This window comes from Onychostruthus taczanowskii, unplaced genomic scaffold (genome assembly GCF_017590055.1).
Source record: "Onychostruthus taczanowskii isolate IOZ18803 unplaced genomic scaffold, ASM1759005v1 scaffold95, whole genome shotgun sequence".
Classification (NCBI taxonomy): Eukaryota; Metazoa; Chordata; class Aves; order Passeriformes; family Passeridae; genus Onychostruthus; species Onychostruthus taczanowskii.
The window spans coordinates 665,193-680,276 of record NW_024507546.1 but is presented as its reverse complement, the minus strand read 5'-3'; the positions used below and the strand labels follow the sequence as shown (position 1 = coordinate 680,276).

Here is a 15,084-nt window from a genome sequence, read left to right as displayed (position 1 = left end):
TATTATTTTTGACTTGTAACAGCTTTTTCAAGGACTTGTGGTTGGAGGAGGGAAGGCTGCGCAGACCAATAAAACTCTAATGATATGAACTATATCCAAGAACCAATATCTGACACAACTCTAATACTTCAAGTAAAAACTAACAACTAAAAGCTGTAAGATAGACTCCTACAAACACTCTCCCATCTTTGATAAGAATCAGAAGTACAATGAACCTTTAGAGCATAATTATTTAATAGAGTTTCTTGTGGAGTCCAAGAGGAAAATCACTCAGCTATATATCTGCATTTCAAGGAAAAAGGACCATTTTGAATTATGTTATAGTCTTGATTTCATCTCCAAAGCAGAATTTCATTCCATGATGTAAAATATTTCTGTATTATAGAAATCTTATTCCTGCTCCAAACTGAACACCATCACATATCCTGAAAAGAAACAAACAATAAACAATGTAAGTGATATATAAATTACTAATGAAATGAAAATAAATTCTTCCTATCCCCAAATTCCAAAGGTTTTAGCTGACAAAGTTTTTTTTAAAATAAATGTTGTGACAATCTGTCATCTGTATGGAGCATTTACATTTCCAAGTAAAGCCCATAATTTTGAATTGCTATTATACATTTACACTGCTCACAGAAACAATCCTCCTCCTGCATGAAAGACTGGATATCTCACACAATACTCACAGACAAGAAAAGGCTTCCCGAAGCTTTTTACTGCATATTATAGTATTTGCTTGATGCAGGATAATTGGCTGCTAACAAATGAATTTGTTCTTCTTTTCTCTTTATCTATAAACTTGTTTTTGTTTTTCAAGCAAACACATTAAGCTAAGTATTTATCAAAGACAGCAAATTAGGTATTTATCCAATCATTTGGGTTCAGAAGGCTTAAGAACACCCCACAAGCTGTTTAAGTGATCACTTCCCCATGAGAAATGAAGCTGCTGCACAGGTATTTGCACTTATCAAGAGCTGCTCTCAAGGTAAATGAACTGTGGCAATTGGGAGCCAAAGTCTTAATCCAACTGTGCAACCAAAGTGAATAAAGCGGGCTGGGAAAGCAGCACTGAATGTCTCTGTAGGTATGGACTAAACAAACCCACACAGCACAACTCTCTCTGAGAAAGCAGACAGGAGTGCAGGAACCTCTGCAGAAGCTGGTGTACCAAACCAACCTGTCTCCAGCCTGTACTCCCATGGGGAAGCAGTAGTTGAGCTCGAGCCTGGCGATGTTTCCCAGGCGCAACACTATTCCTGTGCCATAGGACCAGCGGATGCACTCTGCCAGTCTCTGCAGGTGTGCCCTGGGACCGTCACCTGCAGTCAAACAGCAACAGATGAGCAGCATAACAAGAGAGCATAACTAGAATAAAAATACTGTGATTTCAGTTGCACTGTTGGCTGGCCTCTATGTCCCACTATAGGGCACCTACTAGCGAGAAGGAGGAAATGAATATTAAAGACTTCAATGTCTTTACTTCTCTCTTCCAGTACTTGAAGGGAGCCCACATGAAAAATGGAGAGAGACTGACAAAAGCCTGGAGTGACAGAACAAGGGGGAATGGCTTCACACTGACAGAGGAGGGTTAGATTGGATATGAGACAGAAATTCTTCCCTGTGAGGGTGCTGAGGCCCTGGCACAGGTTGACCAGAGAAGCTGTGGCTGCCCCATCCCTGGAACTGTCCAAGGCCTGGCTGGATGTGGCTTGCAGAAACCTGGGATAGTGGAAGGTGTTCCTGCCCATGGCAGGTGGGAGAACAAGATGAGCTTTGAGGTCCCTTTCAACTCAAACCATTCTGGGACCCTATTCTATGATTTAGTGGGTCTCTACTATTTTTAAGTTGATTGAATTATCTCCCTCCCATACGGATGTCACCTTTCTTACATCTAGTGAGGCAGACATCAAATATCACAAATATCACATTCTAAAACTGACGGAAATCATATTGAAAAGTCATACATTAATACACTGAAATGTATCCTGAATAGAGTTAGGGCATGGGAGGAAAAAGAGTCCCATCAGCTACCACACCCTCATCTAATGCCGCTGCTTTTTCTATAGTTCATCCCAGTAAACACCAGAACCCCACTAAAACATCATCTTTCATTCTCCCTTCAGAATGGTGTAAGATAGCAAGTGTTAGTTACACGCTGGTCTGCAAACATCACCTATTCATCAACACTACCATTACCCTCCTGGCTCTCTTTCCTGCAAATTGTGCAGCAAATTATGGAGAGAGCTAAATAAACTACTGGCAATCTGTCAAATATATAAGTTAAAAGCAGCAGGTTTTTGACAGGCACCAAAATATACGTAATAAACAAAGTGCCTCTGACTGAACACACACAGAACAACTTTCCTTTTTGCTTTCATAAGAAGAGAAGAGGGTTTTTTAATTCTGTTGAGTCTTACCATAGTTGAGGTTGCAGAGATTTCCAGCATTAAGGAAGAAATGTGTTCGGAAAAGGTCTCCAAATCCTCCGCGGCCAGGCCGGAAAGGAAGAGGGGTGTAGAGATGTACCCCTCCAGCCCAGTAGGCTTCTCCTCCCAAATAATCACCTGTTTGGGCATAATGTTGGAATAAACGTTTTAATTTTAATTTACTGTGGAACATATGGAAGGAATCATTTGTTAAAGGTACAAAACCACATCTGTAAGTTGTTTTACATTCCCTAAGTCTATATTCCACTTCTACCCTTTACAACTCTTCCCATTTGCTTCCGACTCACTCCAAACTCACCACTATTAGTTTGAAAAATTCGAACTTCCACATTTCTTTAAACCTTCCAAGGGAAATACATTTTTCTTCCTTCCCTCAAGAGAACAGCATGACAGTTCATGAGAATTACTCCTGACCACCTTTGCAATACTTCCCTTGGTAATAAAAATGGGCAATTGATACAATTGAACTATTAATTTCAAGATATACTGGATATTGAATCCACTGATAACTGCAGAGTAAGGCATAGAACTGAGGAAGCTCCTGGCACTCCAAACACCTCTGCTGAGTAGATTATCTTTCCCCTAAGCTACCTGAACATAGGCTGTATCAAACAAACTGTTGCTATAACCACGTTTTGGAAACTTTTCCAGCCTGAAGGTTGCTTGCGAATTAAAATGACACACTGGAAGTGTGCAAGTTTGAACACACACACACACACACACACACACACACGGTTTATAAAATTAGTAGGTAATCACAGCTTAACTAAGAACTGCCTGATTTTATCCCATGGTGAACTGATCTGTAAACAACATATCAAAGCCATAACACTTCTCAAAAGTAGAGAACGAGTGTAATTATTTTCAGCTTATACAAGGTTTAAGGACTCTCTGTGACACACTAATATTTACAGTATTGTCAAAGGAGGGGGACTTAAAAGTGTCAGACCTTCACTCTGGGGTCCAATGCTGTACATACTGAATCCACGCACACTTGTTGGTCCACCAAGGTAAAACCTAGTGAATACACATAAATTTAATTTAATGCTTCACTTAAAGGTGATTTTGTAACAGGTTTAGTAATGTGATCTTTAAACGCATGTTTAAATGTTAATCTTTAAACGCATTAGAAGGTAAAATTGGCTACAGAGTTACAATATGGCTTTGTGTCTGAATAAACCCATGCCTGTTACAGAATTTTGCAGGCATTAAATACCATTTTGCAACCATAAATATGACTAGGCAGAGCTACTACACAGCAATTTATAAATTTTTACCAGCCCAATACGAAAATGGCTTCAGTATGAACATGCAATTACAGCTAATTACAAACATTTTATTCTCCTCAGAACTACTACTGTTTTCTGCTCTTGTGCAGTTTTCTATACACAATACCTCTTTTGACTGGAAAAAAAACCCCAAACATTTAAAAAACTTGCCTGTCAGCTATACTGGATGGCTTGTCTCCAATAGGTACCAGCATTCCGCCCCAGAATGATGCTGAAACAACCTTTGGAGAGAAAAACAAGTTGTTTATTAGTACTTATTCCTCAGGCAGCGCTCCCATCAGTCTCCCAGAGTTACAGCTGCTCACATCCTGTGGATATCACACTCTGTATGCCAGATTTGCAACAGGATTTTCAGGAAACTCTTGATGGCTGCTGCCCTCTTTCTTTCATGCAGTGCTGTGCCTTGAAAATGTCAATATAGCTTCCACAACAGCTTAAGAGAGCACTCAACCTCATCCAGCACCTCTTGTCTTGAGAATTTTCATGTCTTGAATTAAGACAACACTGCTATCAATTATTCCTGGCAATTTGAAACCCACAGGATACTGTGTCCAACAAGCACTTACCGAAAACGTACAATTGTAACCTGTCTGTAAATTATAATTATGTGAAACCACCTCCTGCAACTCACTATACTAACATCAAATAAACTACAGTTACTCTTTATCTATAAAAAGTAATTCTTGCAATTCAAGTCACTGAAATAAATAGATTTAATAATTTGCTTGCTGTCTGTGTGCCAGATAAAAGTATTACTGATAGACAGTGACATCTCTTGCCAATACCTTTGGGATAGAAATTATTGTAACCCCTGACTTTTAAATCTTCATGATGCAAGTTGCTGTTTAATTCCCCATTCAGCTCTGAGAAGAATTTATTGCACTATCTTCATGTGATAAAAAAACTTCTTTCTAAATTCAGTTAGAAACATTCCTGGGATATGCTGAAATTCTTATTTCAGTTTTTCAGTATTTCAATTCAAAATCCTATTTCCACCTAATACTAAATCAATGCTGTTGAAATCAGCCTACCCATTTTTTCTCAATAACCTTATACACAAGAAACAATTGCAAGTTATGATGCCAAGATGAATAGTTATATATTCAACATTTCAATTAAAAAGGAAATTAAACCAAGATTATACAGAACATTCATGAAGGTTTAAAATTTTTAAGTTTTTCAAAAACTTCCAAGGTTTTTGAAAAATCCCTCCTAAGGAAGACCTCAAAGAACAGACATGACGAACTTCTGTAAGGAAAATCATTTTTATGGTTAACTGTGAAACAAGTTCTCTCCAAAATTTCCACTATTCAAGTGATTGTGCACAGCACGAACATAAAGTTAAAAATACAGATAGACCATTTTCCAGAAAACAGAATCAATTTATCTACTCCAGCCATTTTTCACAATTTTATTCATAATCCATAGTGGAAAATAATCATAAAACATAGGTCTTTTAGTCAATTTTGGATTAATTTCTAACTTTAGACGTTTTTAACATGAACGTCAATTCAATAAACTAAGACTTACTTGAACACACAGAAAAACCTCATGTCAATTACTAAAGTATCGTTAAAAAGTTTACCGAATCCCAGAGAAGTTGCTTATTCAACTGAAATTCAAAATCCTCTTTCAGAAAGCTCACATCTCCACCTGTATAGCCAGCCAACTCCTGCAAAGACATAAATTTATAGAAGTTGCAATAGATATTATATGTTTCTTTAAAAGTTCAGCATGTCTGCATCAGCACAGGCAGTATTTTTCTTTACAAGAAAAACAGAAACATTAGCATGGTGAGGCAGCTGATTTTTGGACTGAGCCATGCATGAACCTCTGAGCCTCAGAATAATGAGCTGCATTTTTTTTCTTTAAACCGATCTATTGCTTTCCAAGCCATTTTGTAAATGAAGGTAAGATAGAAAAAAGACAGAACAAAGCTGGAAAATACAGCATCCAAAATCAAGACTGTATTTTCCTATATCTGAGAAGATTTCATGTGGTGAAGAAGGGCATGACACAATTTGTTATTTTCAGCTCTCGTGAAGTGACTGAACTAACTCAGTGTTAGAGGCAGGATCTAACAAATGACACAGTACCTTAACCCTGAATTACAACCACTTTTCTCATTCACAACAGTTCACTGCTGCTTACTTTTAATTCTAGTGGCATTTCAAATCTGCCTCTAAAGCACTAGAGAAATTAATGCTTCTGAAGTATTACTCATACAGCAGAAAAGCCAACTTTTAGAAAGGCTCTGACTGTAACAAGAGGGAAAAATATTTTCTCAGCCAAAATAATACATGCATATGCCTTGGAGAGTTACTTTTGGCCAGTCTTTAATTTTTAACTCTCAGACTTAGAAATTATGTAAGTAGCAACAGGACTACAGCCTGGCAGTCTGTGCATGACAGTGTTAAAAAAAGAAGGGCTGATTAATACCCACTGAAAGTGTAGTGCAAATACTGTCAGGGATAGTGTCTCTCAGCTAATAAATAATTTAATGCTGATGGAGAGGCTGTGCTCTTTGATTAATGCCATACAAATGAAAATTTTCCACCATAAAAAAAAGTTTAATTTAATGATTTTAAAAGGCACACTGGGTAAATTTGATTAATGCCATACAAATGAAAATTTTCCACCATAAAAAAAAGTTTCATGATTTTAAAAGGCACACTGGGTAAACAGAAAAGGTAATTACCAGGCTGCACTGTCTTTTAGTCAATTTTGGATTAATTTCTAACTTTAGACGTTTTTAACACGAACGTCAATTAGATAAACTAAGACTTATTTGAACACACAGATAAACCCCAACAACAGCACAAGCGATTTTAAGCTACCTGATTAATTTTCAGCAAAGCACCTCGTTTTGGCAAGATTGAGGAGTTCCGGGAATCAATTACCATGGCATGCTGAAAAGAAGAAAAAATATTTGGGTTAGGTTCTTATATCTGTTGAACGCCTCGGAGTGACACCATTATTTTCCTTCCAAAACCGTGCAAACAGTGGAACACAAGCACAGCTCCAGCTAAGATTAGTGTAGCTGCATGGATTTGGGAACAATACTCCTACAGACTGGCTTTGTTTGACATTTACAGGCCACATGAAATGCATACATTTATATTTTCTGCCCATGGCACGCACCAGAAACAGAGCAGCAGCCCAACTGCAACCCACCAGTCTGCAAAGAGCTTATCTCCTACAGTTTGTAAGCTGTAAGTGAAAGATGTCAAGAGACCAGAAGCTGGCATCGGAGAGAATGTTTACAAAAGGCTTAAGATGAGGAAGTTTAACTCTTCCTGTCTGCTACAAAACAAAGCAATTCTGCAAAAAGAGATAGCAGGTGAGACAGAGGGAGAACAAGCCAAAGCCTAACAGTCAACTATAGTTCCCTTAATTCCCTGTTCTCCTTTTGGGCCTCCTGGATTACTCCATGGCAATGACCAGACACAGCAAAAGATGTCTGAAGGAAAACACATTCCCTCCAAAGACAAAAAGCTCCTTTGGTATCACTCCTAAGTATGAGATGACTCAAAGTCCTGTGTTTTTAAAATATTACAATGAAAAAGCCTTACAGAGAGAGAAGATTTTAGAGAGTGTCCACTTTCCTCTCGAACAGAAAAGGATGCTGTTCTAGCAAGGCAGCCAAGCTCCCTCCACACAACTTCCCACTTCACTGTGTGATTGGTCTTCCAGATGGGAAACTACAATAAAGAATTTAGAAAGTCATTAAAACAATTGTTACAAAATTAAAGTAAGTATTTTTTATATTTGAGTCTATGGCTTTCTTTCCAAACTTCTTGAAACAGAGAGAAACCCTTTTCCATTTCAGAGTTATGCTAATTCTGCTCCAGCCAAGAGAGTTAGATGCACACTAATTAATCCATTCCAAATGAAAAATATCTTGAATTGAGCTGATACAGTAAATGAGGCAGTTAGCTGCCTCTCTGAAATGATACTTTTAAAAAAATTGAAGAAAAACATACTGGCATTTTTATACAGCCAAAATGAGACTGAACTGTAACAAAAAAATCCAAGATGCACGACCTCTGTCATTTTCAAATCACTGACCTCTTTCAAATAAAGTCAAGTCAGCCCTGTGCATGATTTATTCAATTATTCAAAAAGTAAAACAAGTACTTCCAAGAGCCCAACTGAAATGTAAATGAAGCATGTGTTACACTTGTGCTACACTCACATTAAAATCTGTTGATATTCCTCTGTCTGTTTCTCGAAGAGAGCTCCAAGGGAACTGTCCAGTTACTTTGTATACATTAACTGAAAAACTGAAACACAACATTACTGGCAGGTTTGAAAGGGAAACTATCTAAGGTACAGCTCTGAATAACTACAAAAATTTAAGAAACCAGCTCTGCTACATCATTACCAGACCCTCAGGAAAGAATAAATGTAATTCTTACTCAATGAAAGATCTTATTAATTGTTTTATATTCCTTCACTAAAAAAAAAGAAGTAGCGAAAAACACATCCCCTACTTTCTTTCAAAGTCTCCAGGCCGTGGTTTGAAGAAGGACAGGCCATATGAAGTTTCTTTTGTTCCATAGGAGAACTGGAAGGTCACCTTTTCTGCACGTCCAAGGAGATTTGGGAACTTGAGCCCAAGCACCTACAAAAAATAAATTAAAAAAACTCCAAAATATTAGACAAACAAACAAAAATGTCCCCACACCATAACATTTTATATTGTTTGCTGTCTTGCACCTAAATCATATGCTGAAGGCAGGGACGTCATAAGAATTAGAAATTACGATATCTAAAAATACTTGCAACTGAATGCGTTTTTCTTCTGTTAGTTTTCTCTCTGCACTGGCAGCAAAAGCCAACAGTGCAAGTTACAATCAAACATCCAATTTTTATTGCTGTTTAGTAGCTACTGACCTAATCACTGAGCCATCAGTACTGATGTTACTTCCAGCAAAATCTCCAAGCCCGTCTCAAAGCCCTGGAGAACAAATCTTTGGCACAACAAGCAGCTGCTCAGCAACTGCAGACTCTACCACTGATCCTCAGGAAAAACTCCTGTCAGGGAGGGTTCATCAGAACCAAAGCAAGGGAAAATTATCCCTTTGGAGCCACTTCCTGTAGTTTTGTTTTGAGCACCAAGATCCTTTTGCAACCAGACCTGATGATGACACAACACAATTCTGCAATTCTCCAGAAACCGCTGAAACAGTTTTGCCTATTCTGACACAAATTCCTTGCATCCTTCAGGCAGCTCTTGGCACTGTGACAGAAAAGATGAAGTTTCCTCCCAGCACAGACACCACCACTGCACTATTGTTGTGTGTTCTACTGGAAAAGAATACTAAAAAACCACCAAATCCTGACTGCCTTTGTCTGACAGCTGTTGGAAGCAAACCAGTAACCTGAGCTTTGTAATGATGGCTATTATGCCATAAAAAGAAAAGGCTTTTAGTATGAAGTACTAGATGTATAAGCTTCAGCTGAATTAAAGGGATTAGAATAAATAAATCTATTCACCTCTTAAGGAAACAATCTGGGTTGCCAATATCAGTGTATAAAAGTCATGCTTTTAAGAGCATTCACAAGTTTTACTACTCTGTGGTAAATTAAAATCAAACAGAAGAGGAAGCTGAGCAAAAAAAGAGAAACCCAAGCAGCTTTCAGTCAGTTTTGAGCAGCACTGGAAGCAACAGGCAGGATTCCCTGCCGGTTTCCCTCAGGCCACAACACCGTGGACCTGGATGGTGGCAGTGGACCTGGCTCCTGGCTCCTGGCAGAGAGCTGCATAAGCAGCTCTCAACTCAACCAGTTCCAACTCTCCTTGCACAAGCAAAACACCATCACCTGAGTCATGCGGGATCTTATCCAGGTTAAAAATACCCCTAAGAGGAAAAGGATGAGCCCCTTGATCTGGCTTATCCACCAGCCCCAGGCACAGCTGCCCTGTGCAAGTGAGAAGGCAAAAAGGGGGCAGGATGAGCACCTGCAAGCACAACCTGTTCACAGCAGCACTTCTGGTAAAAGCACATTCACAGACCAGCAGTACAGCTGGTGCTTCCTGGGGCAATTGGTAAATATTGGCTCATACAAGATTTTAATCTGATGCATCCTCAATTGAGTCATACAAAAACAAGTTCCAAAGTTTGTAGAATTCATGAAAACCTACAGCCCAGAATAATTCACACCAGGCTAAAAAAGAAAAACAAGAAAAATTTCAGTCAAATATAAATCATTTTGGCTGAGAAGAAAAATACTTCAAGTATATCTTATAGAAAGAAAATGCCAAATTCCTTACTAATCTCTCCAGTAGATGAAACATCTTAAATAGTAGCAAGAAATAATTCAAGAAGTTTCAAGAATTAAAAAACTAACATGCTGAGCTGGAAGCTACAACATTGCCCCCCAGCTCAAAACAGGCTTTTGCTGAATAAAAGCCTGGCACAAAGGCCTGACAAAGTCTTAGTAAGGCTGGATCAAACTGGATCACCACATTCCTTGCCAGGCTTGAAACTGAAAGTAAGAGGAATACCAAAAGGCATTACTAATAATTTGAAGTAATCCATACCATGCTGCCTTCATTGTTGCCAACCATGGTGTTATAGCTCCCAGTTAACCTTCTCAATTCTGTTACCTCAAAGGTCACATCTAAACCATTTGGAAGGGCATCATCTCCTAAAGAAATAAATGAAGTGCATGTTATCTGTAAACAGACATTTTAAAAATTGCAGACAGAAGGTTACTCGAATTATTTGAAAACTGAGTTAAGGCATAAAGAAGTCCATGCTACAAAGGGAAATGGCTTGAGAAAAGGATGTTTGGATGTGAGTGCAGAATTTGACCCAATCACAGGATTATGGCTTTAATAATTTCATGCCAATGTGATGTGCAATACAAGTACAGGACACATTTTCAAGCTTTCCCTCACACATTCCTTGAAACTGTGGATTAAGGAAAGTTTACTGTAATCATTGTAAGTGCTGAAAATTCACTCATGGACACACACATATATGCAAACACATGCTAACAGATTTCCTTCATAGGGATAACTGATGTAGATACATTTGTATCCACAGCACACCCACCTGTTCATCAAAAATATATATAAAGGTATACAAGACTAAGTTACACACACAAAAAATGTCAAACTTATTACATAGGGAAATATATATTACAGGTATGAATATATGAGAATAAAGGTGAGGATAAAGAAAGGAATACACACCTTGGCAGGTATCGATCAGAACATCCACCTGTCTAAAGATTCCGAGACGAAGCAACTTCTCACGAGCTTCATGAGATTTTCTCATCACCTACAGCACGAGAAAAGTAGCTCAGTCATAGAATCAGAGGATATTTGGGATGGAAGGGGCTTTCAAGATAATCTAGTCCCTTTGAGTCTTTCAGGTTAACAAAAAATAATGAGGATATATTAGTTAAAATGCAGCTAAGTTGTAAAATATTCACAGATTTTGTATATAAACACATGTGCACCTTCAAAACAGAACACAACGACTTTAACGCTTGCATCTGCAGAAATAATTTAAACCCAGAGCATCTGGCTCAATACCTTCATACCTTTTGTTAGTTTGCTTCCTAATTACTTTAATAGTAAAACAGTTATTCAAATAGGTTCCAGTAGTTACACCTTATAGGGGACCCCTGCTCTTGACAGAGTTGCCCCATGTCTGAAGGGAGTTGCCCAAAGCAAGAAAAAGAGAGAAAAAAATTTAATTAATTTAAGTCTGTTATTCACTGCAACACTTACATCAATGAGATTTTTTGCCTTGAAAACATCAGAGATTTCATACATGATGATGTCATCTTTTGTCCTTCCAAGTCCCTCAAAGTGCACATGCTGAACCACCACCTAAACACAACAAATCTTTACACACAAGTACTGGATTTGCATCTAATAACGAGGGTCAAAGTCACCAATGCATAAAAATTATTGTGAGAAATCCTGGTGATTCCTAGGGCTAATTCCTGCTAACCTACATCATCAGAAATGACTGCTTTCTAAGATTCTGGGACATTGTTCCCATAACACAAAAATTAAAGAAAAGAGATCTCTAACACCAAAGTTAACACTGGTTGTAGCAGAAGAAACACTGATAGATTGCAGCTGCTGGGGTTTTAGTTATAAATGTTGTATGGACAAAGAAGCAACTGCAGAAATCACACAAGTAGTAAGTACATAAGACAGAATTATGTAGTTAGTCATAGTTATTTGCTACTTCTTTTTTAGAATCATCATTACCACAGAAGCAGTGCAGTTTGAAATGCAGCTGAAAATCACTCCCATTATGAGGTTTTATACTTTCATTTTGATACATAATCACCTGAGACAATTCTACTGTAAAAATCACAGCACCTTCCACACTACTCAGTACAAATGGAGTCCAGTGATTGCATTTCCTTTATTTTTCCAATCTTTTAAGTGACTTATAATTTTAGGGGTAAATGTCAAAAAAAATCTGGTTCAAATAGTTGTCAAGGATTGGAATAGGCTGCCCAGGGCAGTCACGACCCCTGCGGGGATTAAAAACCATGTGGATGTGGCACCTGGGACATGGTTTAGTGCTCGACTTGCCAGTGCTGGGTTAACAGTTAAGACTCTGTGATCTTAGAGGTCTTTTCCAACCTACACAATTCTATGATTCTGTACCAGAGTTTGTAAAAGAGACTATGAAGATTATAATAACAACTCTATCAGAAATATCTGTATGACTCTGTGTATTCATGTATAATACAACGGCAAAACAAAAACAACCTTCTGTTACTGCCAACTGCCGAAAAAACTGCCAAGGCATTTATTTCTCTAAAAAAAATTCAGGATGTTGGTCAGGCACTTACATCTTTGTTTTCAAGAATTTCCTGCTTGCTCTCAGGTTCAACTTCAACCAGTTCAGCTTCCTCTCCCAAGGCACCAAAGTCTGGCCCAGCCATTGGAAGAGGCTCCAAACTCTGAAAGCATAAAAGAAAACAGCATTTAATACAGCACACAGATTTGTGATTGGTGGCTTTTGTAAATAAGAAAAACCCATGGTTCTCAACAGAAGGCTTATCCAATCCTAAGGCAAAAAAGCAAAAGAGAACTAAAATGAAAGGAATTACCAGAACATGTGACACCTAACTGCTTGCTGAAATTTTTAATGAAAGCTAAATAGCTTCCACATTGAATGATTTCTGAAAAATACTCTGCATTCTTCCAAAAAATAGCCTTAAGTTTTAATACAGGCTTCTTGAGTAAAAAGATGAATTCCACCTTCTTAAAAAAAATCTAAAAGCTCAGGCTGTCACATCTCTAGTTTGGGTTTTAGTAGGTAGAAAACTATGAATGCCAAACAGTAAAATAAAAAGGGTGTTCTCAGAATGTTAGTTTGCTTTGCATGTATTTATTTGCCTTTGTATTTCAGTATTTCTTTTATTTTAAGCCTTATTATTTTCAAATACGTCTTGAGAAACTCAGGTTCTGACCATCAGAGGTAAACACTTTAATGAAACACAGCATGGCTTTGTTTATTATACCTGAAAGAGTCCTAAAAGGAGACTTATCAGAATAGCCGCTTTCCTGAGCAGTAAATTGCTGTTGCATATCAAAATCCAGTTAAAAGAAGACAGAAGGTTCTACCACTGCCACAAATTTCAGACAAGTGTGAAACACTCTGTCTCCACACAATATTGTCTAGCAGTTCACACCACAGATGGACACAAAACAGAATGCAAGCAAAAAATCTTGAAACAGAAATTACATTGGTCACGGTATTTACATACTCTAGAGCCTTAACTGGAGGCAGCTCCCTGCAGTTGTTTTTCAGCCTTAAAACTGAACACTTAGACCTCTATGTTTCTTCTTTAGGTACTGGTAGCTGGATTTGGATATTTGTGCATCTATTCATGATGATTTCAGGCATGTGAGGTCCCTCAGCCTCTCCAAGTAATACGAGGCTCCAGCCTCCAAGTCTCACCAGGGGCGCTTCTCTTTGCGCCGTGTTTTTTACAGCTGCTTGGTTATGGATTTTGTTTGGTTTGGGTCGTTTTTATTCTATTTTCATTTCCCCCAGCCTCGTTCTTGCCAGCCCACCCCCTGGGGAGGTCAGCTCTGGGAAAGCCTCAGGAAAGACCTGAAAAAGACCCAGGTATTCTATAGGGAAAAAGCAGTAAGAAATTTATCTGCCTTGGAGGATGCTGAGGCCCTGGCACAGATTGCCCAGAGCAGCTGTGGCTGCTCCATCCCTGGAAGCGTCCAAGGCAAGGCTGGATGGGGCTTGGAGCAACCCGAGATAGTGAAAGGTGTCCCTGCCCATGGGAGCGGGGACGTGTCACCACACGACCATAAAGGTCGCTTCCAAGCCGCCAGTATGAATGATTCTATAAAACCACCAGAAATGAGCTGGGAAGGGAAGGCGCCTCGGAGCACCGACCCGGGCTCCGACCCCTTCTCTCTGCCCCGGCCGGACTGTGCCACAATCAGCGGGCTCGGAGGCGCGGAGCGGCTGAGGCGGGACACGGCCCCCGCTCGCAGCCCCAGCCCCGCTCCCGGCCGCGCCGTGCCCGGCCCGAAGGTCGAGGCGAGGAGCGCGGGACCCTGCGACCTTCGAGCCGCCCCGGGGCGACTGCCCGGGTCCCACCCCCGGCGGGTCCCGCCCCGGCCGATCCCCAGGGCCCCGGCGCTCACCCGGGCATGCACGGTGCCCATGGTGGCGGTGGTGGCGGCGGTAGCGGCGCGTGAGCGGCCTAGGCGGCTCCGGCGGGCTCGGGGCGCTCAGGGCCGCAGCGCGGGGACGGCCATGACAGGCGGCCCCACCCGGCGCCCATTGGCCGAGACGGCGGAAGGGGCGGGGCCAGGGGAGCGCTTCCTGCGGCCGGGGGCCACCGAGACCCGGGGAGTTCACCATGGAAGCGCGGGATTCCGCACAAGCCCAGGGAATTCACCATAGACCCGCGGGATTCAGCCTAAACCCGGGGAATTCAACCCAAACGCAGGAGATTCACCTGAACCCACGTGTTTGTTTCACCGAGATCCCATGAATTCACCCCAAACTCACGTGTGTGTCAGCCGAAACGGAATTCACCCCAAACCCAGGGAGGCAGATTGGGCACTTGAAACTGAAAGCTTGTGTTGTAACTTACTTAAAATTGTTGGTATTGTAATTATTATTACTATTATTGCTACTACTATTATTTTACATTGCATTAAATTATCTCTAGATATTTCTGTGTTTCATTTTTATATTTGTATTATATATTTATAGATAGTATAGTTACTATACATTAGTTTTAGCTCAGAAACAATGCACCCTTTGTTTTCTCCCTTCACACCCAACTTTCTCTGGTTTTTAATTATTTCGGTTTAAATGCAA

The 15,084-nt window shown here is 39.8% G+C and overlaps 1 protein-coding gene across 1 annotated transcript; it reads right to left on the bottom strand.

The window, feature by feature from the left end:
- Positions 1-216: 216 nt before the first annotated feature.
- SAMM50 (SAMM50 sorting and assembly machinery component) lies at positions 217-14,533 on the bottom strand. The gene is made up of 15 exons (XM_041426808.1): positions 14,400-14,533; positions 12,575-12,685; positions 11,487-11,588; positions 10,944-11,031; positions 10,287-10,393; positions 8,233-8,363; positions 7,935-8,022; positions 7,312-7,440; positions 6,577-6,648; positions 5,325-5,411; positions 3,890-3,960; positions 3,400-3,467; positions 2,421-2,567; positions 1,181-1,322; positions 217-425 (listed from the first exon to the last, which is right to left on the bottom strand). The coding sequence occupies exons 1-15, from the start codon at positions 14,418-14,420 to the stop codon at positions 380-382; spliced, it is 1,410 nt and encodes a 469-aa protein (XP_041282742.1). The 5' UTR covers positions 14,421-14,533; the 3' UTR covers positions 217-379.
- Between the last annotated feature and the right edge of the window lie 551 nt (positions 14,534-15,084).